The sequence below is a fragment of the Arvicola amphibius genome, chromosome 15 (genome assembly GCF_903992535.2).
Source record: "Arvicola amphibius chromosome 15, mArvAmp1.2, whole genome shotgun sequence".
Taxonomy (NCBI): domain Eukaryota; kingdom Metazoa; phylum Chordata; class Mammalia; order Rodentia; family Cricetidae; genus Arvicola; species Arvicola amphibius.
The window spans coordinates 22,021,989-22,037,121 of NC_052061.1; the positions used below are offsets into that span (position 1 = coordinate 22,021,989).

General features: G+C 43.5%; 1 protein-coding gene across 1 annotated transcript in view; it reads right to left on the bottom strand.

Annotated features, from left to right (window-relative positions):
* Window positions 1–8,542, bottom strand: part of Prmt9 (protein arginine methyltransferase 9) — a 45,610-nt gene extending 37,068 nt beyond the window's left edge. Inside the window, 3 exon segments of the mRNA XM_038312538.1 lie at window positions 1–59; window positions 2,690–2,838; window positions 8,220–8,542. The exon segment at window positions 1–59 is cut by the window's left edge and continues 96 nt beyond it. Coding sequence (XP_038168466.1) covers window positions 1–59; window positions 2,690–2,838; window positions 8,220–8,402 — 391 coding nt within the window. The 5' untranslated portion in view covers window positions 8,403–8,542.
* Between the last annotated feature and the right edge of the window lie 6,591 nt (window positions 8,543–15,133).

Genomic DNA, 15,133 nt, shown 5'->3' on the forward strand with positions numbered 1-15,133 from the left:
CAGGGTTGAGCTTCACTGCTTTATGAAAATACCCAGCTGCCTCATCTCGAAAGCCCATTCTAGACGGGGGAAAAAAAAATGACAGAATACTTCAACTCTATGCGATTAGTTACAGTGCCTGTGTTCACACACTGACCAAGCCTGAGAACCCTTCATCACTACCCCATACCCCAGAGCAGTCTCCTGGGCAAATTTCTCCTTCTGTGGGGATGGCACTCTCCTGACTCCTGAATTTCCACCTATGCATCTCAGAGATTCTGGGGGTGGGAGTTGGGGTGTCAAAGGCATTAATGTGTACTGAATATGAGCATATAAAAATTTTTAAAGGGGGGGAAACACTACCAAGTCATCTGAACGCTGCTTCTCAAACTGTGGTGAGAAACTCCGACACTGTTTAAAATAGTTACTCATGGGCTGACTGCACTGCCCACGACCAGTATGTGTCTCACAGGATATCGGAATTCAGTAGCATCCAAAACCGGTCTATACTTTGTTCACCCCATGAGCTCCTTGAGCAGAGATGTCCACTACTGTCAGATTCTACACACGGCTGTCACAAATCAGTGACTTACAGAGCACACACTCAACAGAGCACAACAAGCAGAGTCCTCACTTGTTTCTGCACCAGCACCGTTATTCGCCATCCGTCCATTCTAAAGAAACTCGATCATCGCTACTCATCCCAGGCATGGACAGATGAGACCAACTAACAAAAGGGCAATACTATGTTAAATTATAGGCATTCATGCTTTAGTCTAAAATTGAAATATTTAAGGTCAGTACATGTTCCTTCTTTCTTACCCTGAAGATAAAAGTCTCTTTATATTTTCTGGAACTGCATAGCACACATCACAGTAGAAAACATATGACATTAATGTGAGCAAGCCTCGCCATGCTGAACCAAAATGTGTAACAAAGGAAGACTACTGCTCAATTAATTTGTCAGAAAAGAATGTATACACTCCCTTCTCCAGAGCCCTAGCCCTGCACAGTCCTGAGTCGAGGAAGGGCCCCTTGGGAGTAGAAGACAAAACTACTAGGTTGATTATTGTGCTACTTTGAATGTAGGGAGTGGCACAATTAGGTGTGGCTTTGTTGGAGTATGCCTTGTTGGAGGAAGTGTGTCACTGTAGGGGCGGGCTTAAGGTCTTAAGCTATGCCCAGTGTCTCAGTTCACTTCCTCTTGCCTACTTATCAAGACATAGGACTCTCCGCTCCAGCAACACCATGTCTGCCTGCACACTGCCATGTCCCAGTATGATGATGACAGACTAATCTTTGAAACTGGACGCCACCATCCCAATGGAATGTTCTCCTTTAAAAGTTGTCGTGGTCATGGTGGCTCTTCACGGCAATAGAAACCCTAACTAAAATCATTATCAACAGCCAATAGAATCTAGATATATTTAAGAGAAATTCTGTGCGCACTATGATGCTTTTTAGTTCATTACTAATAACATCAATGATGCGAGAGGATGCATGGTAGAGAAATGCACGAGAATAAACTAGAAGGAATATATAAAATGAGATTTATTTAGTAAACTCTTAAATTTGAAACTGCCACTTGTCAATTTGGCAGAACCATGTTCTTTCCCCCATTTCTTTAAACTTTCAAATGCAGAGGCAATGCTAACCTTTTATTGTAGTCCTGTAATTTCTCAGGAATGGGTACGGCTTGTACTAGTGTGTACAGGGTTTATATGGCAGGCCTGACTGGTGAGCTCTGAAAAGCCTACTTACAAGGCTGACCTTTGGCATGTAAGTACTTAGGTTGATGAAGGCTTTCACTGTCTGAACTGATGACGAGTGATTCAATGTGCCTCGAGGTTTACATAAGTTACCTCCCTATGCATGGGGCACAGCATCCAACAGTGTGGCACCAGCAGCAATGATGGCAGCTTATCCTTGACTCTACCCAGTGGAGTCTCATCAACAGAATGCTCCCAATTTTATACTTCCCCATCAGGCTTTCTTTGGCACCCCAAAAGAAAAAATTCTAGCAAGTTCTAAAGACTTTCTGGCAAGGCATCCTGTGAACCACAGCAGTGCCTTTTCAAACAAAGACAGGCTCTGAGTTCAGTAAAGAAACTTCTTCCTTCAATACTTCCTCAGTCTCCATGGGTCAAACCCTTAAACAATAAACTATAAAACTGCAATGGCCAGCAAGATGATTCAGCAGATAAGGGTTCTTCCCACTAAGCCTGAAAACCTTAGTTCAATCCCCAAACCAACATGGTAGAGGGAGAGAACCAACTCCCAAAAGTTGTCCTCTGATATCCACAGGCACACTACAGCACACTACCCACACACGTGTACAAATGCACACATATACCCAGATATGCACACATAAAATAAATCTAATTTTAAATTGCCAGATTACATACCATATTTACTATTCTTGTATTCTCTTGAGTTCTCCTTATTACTAACTAATCACTCATTCTTTTGATCCTGCTATAGTTAATTATTTACATTAAACTTTCTCTATTTAAATCACCCTATCTATAGGCATGGTAGTGCATACATGTAGTCTCAGGCTAAAACATCTCATAAATCCACAAATTCCAGCCCAGACTCAGCTGGCGGTAAGACTCCATCTCAAAACTAAACAAAGTTAATGCATAACTTATACTTGCTTTGGACTGATAAAGAATAATCTTCAACAAGTAATAGTGAAGTTACCACAAACCTAAAGAGATGCTCTCCCATACTATTGCAAATCACTTCATCATCAGGAAAGAGTTCCAAGGCCTGCTCATAGCAACCAAGTAAGTCCTGTACTCGACTGAGTGCATCAAGCTCTTCAGCCCACTTGAAAAGTGTATACTGAAAAGTTTCCTTTACAAACGAGAAAAAAAGACAAATTAGTAAACAAGAATAAAGAACACACAACTCTAACTGAAGATTCCAGCAAATGGAATAACTGAAATGAATGATGACCTGAAATCACTAATTTTCAGTAAGTACTGCTTACCAAATGTGGTGGTTCAAATAAGAATGGTCCCATAGGGGGCTGGAGAGATGGCTCAGAGGTTAAGAGCATTGCCTGCTCTTCCAAAGGTCCTGAGTTCAATTCCCAGCAACCACATGGTGGCTCACAACCATCTGTAATGGGGTCTGGTGCCCTCTTCTGCCGTGCAGGCATACACACAGACAGAATATTGTATACATAATAAATAAATAAATAAATAAATAAATAAATATTTTTTTTTTTTAAAAAAAAGAATGATCCCATAGGCTCATATATTTGAATGCTAAGTCACCAAGGAGTGGTACTTGTTTGAGAAGGATAAGGAGGTGTGGCCTTGTTGGAGGAAATGTCACTGCAGGTGGGCTTTAAAGTTTCAAAAGTCCAAGCCAAGTCTAGTGTCTGTCTCTCCCACAGCCCCTTCCTTACCTCCCTTCCTGCAGATCAGGATGCAGCTCTAAGTTATTGTTCCAGTGCCATGCACACTTCCTGCCATGCTCCCACAGTGATAATAATGGACAAAACCTCTGAAACTGAAGTCAGCCCCAATTAAATGCTTTCTTTTCTAAGAGCAGCATTGGACATGGAGATTCTTCATAGCAATACAGCAGTGACTAAGACACCAAATAAGCACATGTAAGAAAAATACTATGTAGAATCAGACAGTATGATCTTCCTGTAAACATCTGTTCTTAGCTGCCTCTCTCCTGCCTCTGCTTTCTTCAGGTAGCTATGCATCACGAGTGTCCTTGTTCATCCTTATTCATCCCTCGTACACAACCACATATGTGCTAATGATGCAGCATGTACACGACTACTTAGGCCCTTGTTTTTCAGCCCTCAGACTCTGGCTATCTCCACCCATCATGCATAGGTCTCCAGTCATCTCATCAACCAACGTGCAAAGAACTAGAATGAAAACTCAAAGATGCAGTGAATGTTGCTTCTATCTTAACAGAAATTTAACAATCTTTAAAAAGCTCAACATGTCCTCAATTGTCACACCACCTTTCCTTCACAGGATACAAAAGGATACAAAGGTATTATTCCGTCTCAAACCACAAATCACTACTTACTGCTACCCTGTTGTATAAGGTTCCTCCATGATTAAAACATTCCATCCTTTAGGAAAGGTCCTTAAAACAAAAGGTAAACAACTCAAGATAGCTTCAGGAAGTCCCTGAAACTGAGCAGATTCACTACGCCTCTACCTCCCATGCACTCTCACAATAGTGCTGAGAGTCACTTAGACAAGCCAAGCTGCCAGGAAGACTTTTGAGATCAGACCAGCTAGCCTGGAACAAGCAGAAACCAGCCAGGCTTCCAGGAGGTTTAGACCAGGGCCAGCTGGAAAGGATGCTTTCCAGTCTGTTGTGCTGCCAGCAGGCTGTGCAGAGTGGTTCAGTTTCCAGCTTTGTGAGCTGTCGTCCATGCTGGGGTAGGCTTTGATGATACACCTGTCTTTAAGCTATTTCTGTCCCTGTAAGTAACCCCAATAAAACTCAATGGTTCACTAAGTTAGTCTTTCGTGGTATCTAATTGGTCTATGAGGTTCTTCTTTTTATGAGTTGCTTTCATTGGTCAAACAAAGAAACTGCCTTGGCCTATTGATAGGGCAGAAACTTAGGTAGGCGGGAGAGACAGAACTGGATGCTGGGAGAAAAAAAAGCAGGCAGGGAGAGCTGCCATGAAGTCGCCAGAGTCAGACATGCTGAATCTTTCCTGGTAAACCACAACCTCGTGGTTCTACACAGATTATTAGAAATGGGTTGAATCAAGATGTAAGAATTAGCCAAGAAGGGGCTAGATATAATGGGCCAGGCAGTGTTTAAATGAATATGGTTTCTGTGTAATTATTTCAGGGGTTAAGCTAGCAGGGCGGGAAAGAACAAAGGGGCCCATGCTCCTCATACAACATCTAACTTTGGTCTGTCAGGGAATTCCTATCTGGGTGAGTAGATATGTATGCTTTGCTCCCCCAAGTTTGGTCACAACACATCTTACTCTATTATCCTTAAACCTGCTGCTTTCTGACAAGCTCTACTGCTCCATCCTACCCTGGCCGTCAATCACTTGGTAAAGGCAGCGACTGCCTTCTCACTACCCACCCAGCTCCAGTCTCATCTTCCTGCAGCTGTTTTCCAAGAGACTGTGCTATGGAGAAAAGGCAGGCTCTGATATCCCACACACAAACTTTACACAGAAGAGTTAATATCGGAATTATCAGTTTACTAGAAAAGCAAAGATAACGAAGGAGATCCTATTATATGGTAGATACTCTGGATGTCTAGATATTATATAAGTGGATCAAGAGTTCTATGGATTAGTAGATTGCTCAGTGGTTGAGTACTCTTTCCTAGGATGCTTAAGGCCCTGGGTTTGGTCCTTGGTAACAACAAAAATAAGTAAATGAACAAAACAGTTAATGGGCTGGAGAGATGGTTCAGTAGAGGAAGAGGCAGACAGATCTCTCAGTTCAAGGCCACCCTGGTCTACAAAGCAAGTTCCAGGACAGCTAAAGCGACACCGAAAAACTTTGTCTCAGATGGGGAGGATAAAAAGAGTACTTGTTGCTCTTTCAGAAGACCCAGGTTAAGTACCCCAGACAGCAGCTCACAACTGGCTATAACTCCAGCTCCAAGGAATCCAATGCTCTCTTCTGGTTTCCTCCATGAAGGAACTCTAGCCAGTCCAATCGCAGCAAGCATGGGTCTGGTCTGGCAAGTCTTACCCTTCTCCCTCATTCCCTGTCTTGCTAAAAACCATTAGCTTACCATTTCTTTTTTTTAAGATTTATTTATTTATTTATTATGTATACAACATTCTGCCTCAATTTATGCCCGCATGCCAGAGGAGGGCGCCAGATCTCAGTACAGATGGTTGTGAGCCACCATGTGGGGGCTGGGAATTGAACTCAGGACCTCTGGAAGAGCAGCCAGTGCTCTTAACCTCTGAGCCATCTCTCCAGCCCCTAGCTTGCCATTTCTAAAGCTAACCACCAAGGTCTATTCCCTTATTTGGCCACTTCCTCCTCCTGAGGATGACTACCAAGGGCCAGCTATCAAAGTATTGAAGTCCAGCAATCAAAAGCCCCCTTTGGCTCATCTGATTAACATTCCCATGTAAAACTAAATACCTTATCCTAACACAGGGTCTCCCCCTTTACCTTTATAAACCACCAATTGCCTATGTGCCACGTCTGTCTCCCTTGGAACAAATACCCCTTGTCCATCGCCCTTGTTCCCTTCCCTTCCCCTTTCTCCCTGTCTTCTATCTCCCATCCAGTATCCCTCTGAGGCAAATAAAAGTCCTTTGTGCTGAGAACTTGGTCTTGTGGGATCCTGAGCCAGAACTGCACACATGTGGTACATATCCACACATACAGGCAAATACTCATGCATATTAAATTTAAAAGTTTTAAAACACAAATGGTTTAATGTGACCAAAGTGTGGGTATAGGTAGTAGAGAGGTTTCAGAAAAGCAAACTTCTGTAAATGAGGCTTTTGCAAAAAGAAAAAAGAAAAAAAGAACTTTGTTTCACATAAAACCAAGCCAGTTACTAAGCTACTGAATGCTGGCCATCACCAGCTTGTCTGTTTTTAATAAAAAGTTAGTACAGGGTCGCATACAACCCTACCTCAAACCCATTATGTAGCTGAAGATAATCTGGAACTTCTGATCCTCCTGCCTCCACCCCAAGTGCTGGGATCACAATGTGTGCTGCAGTATTAGCTTTAGATCTGGTGCACGTTAGGACAAATATCTGATATGCAAGATGTGTGGCCCAAAGGAGCCACAACCCACAGGTTAAGAACATCTGGTCTACAGTATATAACCAGGGAAGACAGTGGGAGGTGGCGGGGAGAGAGAAGCCTTGCAGCCATGAGAAAGCTATCATTCCTGCGGGTCAGGGCTTTCCAGTGCAGCCTTCTGTAGGGGAGCACCCACACTGCAGTAAGTAATCCCTCCGCTGTGCTCTGTAAGCAAGCCAGTGAATTCACTGCTTCCCCGGAGACCTCAGTTTGTTGTTGGGATAAGAATTCTACCAACACAAGCACTCTACCATGTTCTACACTCACACCAACTATTTATCTTGTCCATTCACAGAAGCAGCAGCTAGAGCTGAGCCAAGAGAAATCGTGTTGATGAGACTGCTTTCTACATGAGAGAGCAAACTACCCAGAATACTACGTAAGAGATCCTGAAATTTCTGTGAATTACAAGCGCCTAATGTTACTGCCATCTAGTGGACAAAGGACAGACCACACTGCTAAACAAGAAGGAAGACAGTCGCCTGCAAAATGTCAACAGTGTCAGATTGAGAAATTCCGGGATGAACAAAGCAAGAAGGTCCACGGCTTAAACTGAATGTGGAATTCAACTGCTTTGTGAAACTGAGATTCTAACACATGAAAGTGTACAGTAGTTCAGCAGGGTAACGGCTGCACATGAGACGCACCATCAAATAAAGAGTCCCTTGCACAATTTATCCAAACTCTGGACGAACAGTATTCCTTGTACACATGATAATTTCTTTGTACACATGATAATACAAAGCCTTCAAGGCAGGGCTAATTAAATTACATACTGGAGGAGAGAAAGGACTATCTAGTGGCATTGGCATTTAAAGGACATTTGGATTTGTTGTTGTTGTTGTTGTTGTTGTTTTCGAGACAGGGTTTCTCTGTGGGATAGTTCTGACTGTCCTGGAACTCATTCTAGACCAGGCTGATCTCGAACTCACAAAGATCCATCTAAATCTGCCTCCCGAGTGCTGGGGTTAAAGGTGTGCGCCACCATTGCCCTGCGGGCCTTTGGAATCTTAAGAGAGGTAGAAATTTTCGAACAGATGTAAGACAACTTTTGACTTTTGTTACTAAAACCTGGCTGTACTGAGATGGGCTGCAGGAGAGCCCGGGAGGGAATCGACTTCCATGGTAGTTAGAAGCTTGAGGTGTCTCAGTCTCTGAGTCATCACTGTCTCTCTCCTCTCTCTCTCTCTCTCTCTCTCTCTCTCTCTCTCTCTCTCTCTGTCTCTCTCTCTCTCTCTCTCTCTCTCTCTCTCTCTCTCTCTCTCTCTGTCTCTCTCTGTCTCTCTCTCTGTCTCTCTCTGTCTCTCTCTCTCTCTCTCTCTCTCTCTCTCTCTCTCTCTCTCTCTCTCTCTCTCTCTCTCTCTCTCTCTCTCTCTCTCTCTCTCTCACACACACACACACACACACACATCACCCTAGGGTAGCAGGAAGGCCTCACCTTCACGTCGTCTTTGAGCTCCGGCGCCAGGCTGAGCACTAGGAGGTAATGAGCATAGGCAGTGCCGAAGTCCCGGGCGCCCAGGCAGTGCTCAGCGCTCTGCAGGGACCGCGCCACCAGCCGATCCCGGCCGGCCGCACCTGCGCCACCCCCCCGCCGGGGTCTGGGTCGCGAGTTCGGCATGGCTCAGGCTCCCCTCCGAAGCCCTCGAGGAAGGCGCTCTCCTCCGGGAAAAGAGACTCTCGACGCCTCACTTCCCTGGCACCCAAGGTAGCAACAGAAGGCGCAGAAGGAAACCGCGCTCACCGCTACACAGAGCGAAACCCCGCCTTCTCCGCATCGGGCAGCCTCGCGCGACCAGAGGCGACGCGCGGTGATGACGCCACCCGGGCGCGCCCTCCCGGGTAAGCCCCGCCCTGCCCCGCCCTGCCCCGCCCCCAGCGCCTGGGAGCTCCTGAGCGTGGTCCCTTGCACTAGGTGTGAGCTTGTCGGTCCTCTCTCCCTCATCCTGGGGTGCAGCCATTGCGAATGCCGGACCCTGCTTTTCAACTTGACAGGCATGTGCGATGCTTAGGCCCTGTGGAGCATAGCGCGCGAGTCTCACTATTGCAAAACGAAATAAATCACCTTAAATTTGGTCATGGTGTACTCTCTTAGCGTCAGATATTTTTTAAAAACAAAACAAAACCACGTGAGTTAAAACTTTGGGTTACACTCGATAAAGAAAGAAAAAGCAGTCTCCGAGAACTGCGTCAAAGTCACACAAGTCCGTGGAATGGTACAGCTGAATCCGAATTTCCTGGTGACCTATTACATTGACACAGAAGACTTGTGTCACATGTGACCTCTTAGAAAGAAGTCCGAAAGTTTTTAAAGATCTACAGGAATTATATAGTTAGCTAATTTTGTTGCCATTTTCAAGAGATTAGTAGTGTGTAGAGTGGCTAATAAGAAGTGGAACATAAAGAATTTTGGACATTAAACAGAAAATTCTCTGGTTCTCCTAAAGTCAACCTTTGTGTGCCTTTTTGCTTTCTCTTGTGACTTATTCTCTGACCCACCCTTGTAAGCACATACCTATGTACATCCTAATGTAAGGACATAAAAACTTTTAAAACTTTGCAGCATCAAGAGTTAGCTGGAAACAGGAAAGTTTGCAAAAGTGCATACCAGCTGTCCCTTGAAGCTAGCCCCCTGTGACACCCAGCTTTGTGGTCTAGACAGAAGCAGACTTAATGGCTGGGGGTGGGGGGTGGGGGTGGGGTGGAGGCGGGGCATGCACAGAGCATTACAAGCCTCTTAAAGGAGGAAGGGGGTGTACTGAAGTGGTCCATACCCTGCGTTTAGCAAGACCAACTCTCTTGACCCTAAGTGAACCTGGCTCACGGTTTTTACCTATATATGTCAAACCCAAATGAGAAATGGGAGCTCTCCTCACTGTGCTGCGTCGTGAGTGGTGGCTTTGAGCTCCCAGCTAGCTGGAAAGAATAAACCTTGCTTTTGCATTCTAGACTTGACTGGATTCTGGTGTTGTCTCTCTGGGGGTCTCAATTTGGGCACAACACTGATAAATTTATTCAAAGACAGGAACCATTCTCAATCAATCTAATAGGTACAAAGTAACAACTTTAATAATTCTACCTTTGAGGGAAAGTGTATCTCCTGCTCTTTAGTTTTGTTTGTGTACTGTCCTAGCTATTTGTATCTTCCTTATTTGCTGCTTTCTGTACTAAGCAATGTAGGATATAACTGTACAGTATTTCTCTAAGAAGATGGAAACACAGCTGGGCCGTGGTTGCACATGCCTTTAATCCCAGCACTTGGGAGGCAGAGGTAGGTGGATCTCTGTGAGTTCAAGGCCAGCCTGGTCTACATCTATAAGAGCTAGCTCTGGGACAGGCTCCAAAGCCACAGAGAAACCCTGTCTTGAGAAACCAAAAGAAGAAGAAGAAGAAGAAGAAGAAGAAGAAGAAGAAGAAGAAGAAGAAGAAGAAGAGGAGGAGGAGGAGGAGGAGGAGGAGGAGGAGGAGGAGGAGGAGGAGGAGGAGGAGGAGGAGGTGGAGGTGGAAGAGTAAACACAAAGGAAGGCCTCTACACCAATGGGACTGAGTAGAATATAAAGACTAGCAGACGTGGGGGAAGGATCTTATTCTAGTTCTTGCTTTTCCCCTTCTTGTTTATCTAATCTATTAGCCCTTCCTTAAGACATTCAAAAAGACCGAATGAACCTTTCTTCCTGGAGTAAGTCAAAGGTTGATCTAATTATACAATGAAATAATCTGTAAAAGCATTTTACTTATACATGCAAATTAATGTAATTCATTGTTACCATTATCTAGAAACATTTACAAATTATCTGAACTTTCAAAAAAGTTATTACACCTCTAATATCTGTAAACATTTAACCACATAAGCATGGTGTTACTTGCATGTTATAAAGTCAGAGGAGATAGATTACAGTTGAGTAGGAAGAGATACCCTAGTCCTTCTTTCCAGAGGCTTACCTTGGAGATATGCTGCTTATTGTTCATTTTCAACTTTACAGAACCTAGAATCACCTGGGAGACTGGCCTCTGGTCATATCTGTGGGTGATTATCTTGACTGCTTTAACTGCGGTAAGACTTACCTACTGTGGGTAACACCACTGACAGGCTGAAATCCGGGACTGTGTGAGTGGAGAAAGGAAAATGAGCCACAGTGTGTATTCATCACTCCCTGCTTCCTGAGTGTGACAATGATGTGACCAGCCACTGCGCACTACTGCTGCCCTGGCTTCTCAGCAATCTTCCCCCCCCCCCACACTTTAAATTCCTTTTGTCAGAGTCTTTTAACACTGTGAGAGCCAAGGTCACATTTTAAGTTTTAATTACTACGTCTAAGTAATCCAGGAAACAAAACTGCCTCAGATCTGCAAGCCCCTTTGCTCAAAGACAGATATTTCCTGAAATGCTGGAGCTACCTTTTATGGGAGATAACAAGCTTTTCATTCCCCTAAACAAGTTTGTTTGACCCATCTGCACTGGGTGCACTTGATCACATGTGGACAGGAAGTTCACTGTTTGGAGGAACAACAAGATGTTGCTTGGACCTGATTGGACCTGATAGTAAATACAATAAATTATTTCCTTCTTAAAATGCTACAAACTGTTATTCTTGACCATTTCCTGGAACCTTGGTATGGACCTGGCCAGAGCCCATCCACTTGGCCAGATTTTATTAAAGCTTGCTTCATATTTGGCTTTAAACTGTGGTAGTGATTTTATTATCAGTCAATGGGATTAACAATGACAGCAGCAGGAAAAGAAACTAAGACAGAGAGAGGTATCTGTGTGAACACTTAGTCCCTAGATGATGGTGCCATTTGGGAAGATGGCAGGACTTCAGGGAAGGAACTGAGTCACTGAGGTCCAGCTGTGGAGATTAATAGCCTAGCACAACTCTCCCCTCTTGACAAGTCAATGAGATCAACTCTGGCTCTTACTACCAGGCCTCCTGGCTATGGAGGACTGTGTTCCCTAAAACTATGTGCAGAAATTAAAAAAAAAATAAAAAACCTTCCTCCTGTAAGATTCTTGTTATATATTTCCACAGGAACAAAAGTAACTAATACAAGAAAGAAAATTCTGATCACTACATGAGTTTCTGCTTCAGCTGAATTGCTTCATTTTGTAGTTCATCAAGTGCTGCTAGGTCTCTTGTAAAGAAAAGGCAGATAGGAGCCAGTGACTTCTTTTGGAGCAGACCTGTAATGAGCATGGAAACAGATTCCTTGGAATGAATAAATAAACAGAAATCTGTAGTGTTGAAGGAGCGGCGGGTCTGAGTCCCGCCACCCGGCCGCCAGCTAGCTTTACACCCGAAATAATTACACGGAAACTGTATTCATTTAAATACTGCCTGGCCCCTGGCCCGTTATCTGTAGCTTCTTATTGGTTGATTCTCATATCTTGCTTTAATCCATATTTAGTAATTTATATAGCACCATGAGGGGTGGCTTACCAGGAGATATCTTAACCTACATCCATCTCGGAGAGAAGAGGCATGGCGACTGTATATGGCGACTGCCTGAAGCATCTCCCCAACTCTTTCCCAGAATTCTGTTCTGTCTACTCCACCTACCTAATTTTCTGGTCTATTGGGCCAAGCAGTTTCTTTATTAATTAACCAGTCAAAGTAACACATAGACACTCCTCCATCATTACCCCTTTTTCTGTTTAAACAAAAAAGAAAGGCTTTAACTTTAACATAGTAAAATTACATATAACAAAACAGTTATCAAGCAAGAATTACAGTTACAATATTTAATTTTATCTTTTATCATAACTAAGGAAAACTATAACTATCTATTTATTCTTCAACTCCATCAAAGACTCCAGAAGGATATAATACTACCTAAGTAAACAAGAAATATGTAACTTTTAAACTCTAGAAATGACAGAGACAACTCGCTGCCTGGACAGTCACCCAAAGTTCCTCTGTACTGTTGGGGCATCCATCTTCAGCCTTCAGGCCCATAGTATCCAGCAGACATTTCCATGAAGCAGGAAATTCCAAAGATAGTTCAGTCATTTTCTGTTGTGTCCTGCAGAATGTCTCGCAGACTCTTTCATGAATCAGGAACCCAGAAAGACCATCTCACCTATAGGCAAGTTCAGCAGTCCTCTTTCTGCGGGTTCTTTGTGTCCAGTTTATGCAACAGTCCAGGCAAGAGCAGTTTCTTGCCCAAATAGCCATCAAACTCCATAAGGAGCCTCTTTGATGCCCATCTTTCTCTTGAAGTAGATTGGTGCTGCCAGGAGCAGACGTGTCATTGTCATGAAAAACCCTAAGTTATTAAAACATTAAATGCCATATTCTGCAGTCCTTGAAAGATATGAAGAATGCCTATCTGAAATATATCTATGCACATCTAGAAAATCTAACATGACTACAAGCTTGACTATTATCGATGATTACCCATTAACAACCTATATTTCCTAATTATACATTACATTTTAAAATGAACTACACAATCACAATAGCTTAATGAAGATCAGAAATACATATACATATAACAAAATTGACCTTAAAATCCATACCAATGCAAATCATTCATATCTATAGTATATCCCCCTTTAAATGTAAAAGAACATTTATAAACAATATTTGGGAATGTGGGCACAGTTATTTCTCTCCAAACTGCTTCCTGCTGAGTGGGGACACTGTTATTTAGGTCTTTCATGGTATAACCTGTGTGCCAGGGTCATCTCAGTCAGCAGTTGAGTGAAGTAATTTTCTGAAGGTGTTCACAGCAACTTGTCAGGAGGGCGTGGTCTATCATACCATATTGGGATAGAAGCAATCCACAGGGTGTCCTCTTCTGTGAAAACAAAAGAAGACCCTCTTTTCCAAAGCATCATGTTCTTAGATCCAAATTCTGAAGTCATACCGTTAAGATGTCCATTCTGGTCTAGCCTGGCAGCCCGTATAATGAAATGTCTCTCTGTATTTAGCTCATTTACAGTCAAAAATTTCAAAGAAAACACAATAAAATACATAATTCAGACTCTCTGTGAATTTTCCATTTTTACGTGGCTTATTTTCACTCTATCACTTTACTTAATTCTGTCTCTTTAACGACTTTACCTTTTTTTAAGGCATTAACTTTATTTTCTATATTTTTTTCTTCTCTCTCAAGCCTACGTACATTTATCTAACATTGTGACTCATTTAAAAGTCTTTTATGTCTGAGTCTGTCCTATTGTGAATCTGTAATTTTTTTACTATCCGGGAGCACTTCTTAAAATGCTAAGCACTTCTTAAAAACTTAAGTCGCGCCATGTAGAGGTAATATGGTTCCACCACTGTCCTGCCCAGTCTAAACCTTAACTGCGCTGTTATTATGGTAATTCCGATAGTTCCTGCCTGAGAACAGTACAGTTCAGCATGGCGGAGCAGAGCCAGAGCCGCTCCTGCCTGAGTCATTTGGTGCCCCTGAGCCACACACAGTTCCAGGCACACAGCAGTCCACATTGGAGCCACACTCAGCAGTTTCATTCTGAGACTGAGCGTGTGGCACAGAAACTCTTTTCATCCAAGGTACAGCCAAATCTGATGCGCAGAGCACTGTCCAGTCTGAAAACGAAAACATCTCTCTGTATGGTGGCAGAAATCCGCCATGCTCTCCTGCTTGCCTAAGCCTGATTCCGCCATCTGCCCAGGTGCAGGCAGGGAGCAGTGAGCCATTGGCATGGTCTCAGAGCACTCTACTTCTGATCCCAAGCGGGGACAGAAACATCCAGTCCCATAAAAGCCATTGAAATGCTTTAAAGCCAGAGTTTGCACTGGCGGCACAGAGCAGAAAGCTTCATTTTAAAACGACTCAGCTTTTTCTCTGCCGCTATTGCCGAAACAGGAAATCTCTCTACGGCAAGTCCTAGCAAATAGCAAAAAGCTGTGTTAAACTCTCTCTCTCCTTTATTTAAAGACCTCTCAGGTTTTTAAGTGGATTTAGTCCATCACGTTGGAGTGCCAATTGAAGGAGTGGTGGGTCTGCATCCCACCACCCGGCTGCCAGCTAGCTTTACACCCGAAATAATTACACGGGAACTGTATTCATTTAAATACTGCCTGGCCCCTGGCCCATTATCTGTAGCTTCTTATTGGTTGATTCTCATATCTTGCTTTAACCCATATTTAGTAATATATATAGCACCATGAGGGGTGGCTTACCAGGAGATATCTTAACCTGCATCCATCTCGGAGAGAAGAGGCATGGCGACTGTATATGGTGACTGCCTGAAGCATCTCCCCAACTCTTTCCCAGAATTCTGTTCTGTCTACTCCACCTACCTAATTTTCTGGTCTATTGGGCCAAGCAGTTTCTTTATTAATTAACCAGTCAAAGTAACACATAGACACTCCTCCCTCACTG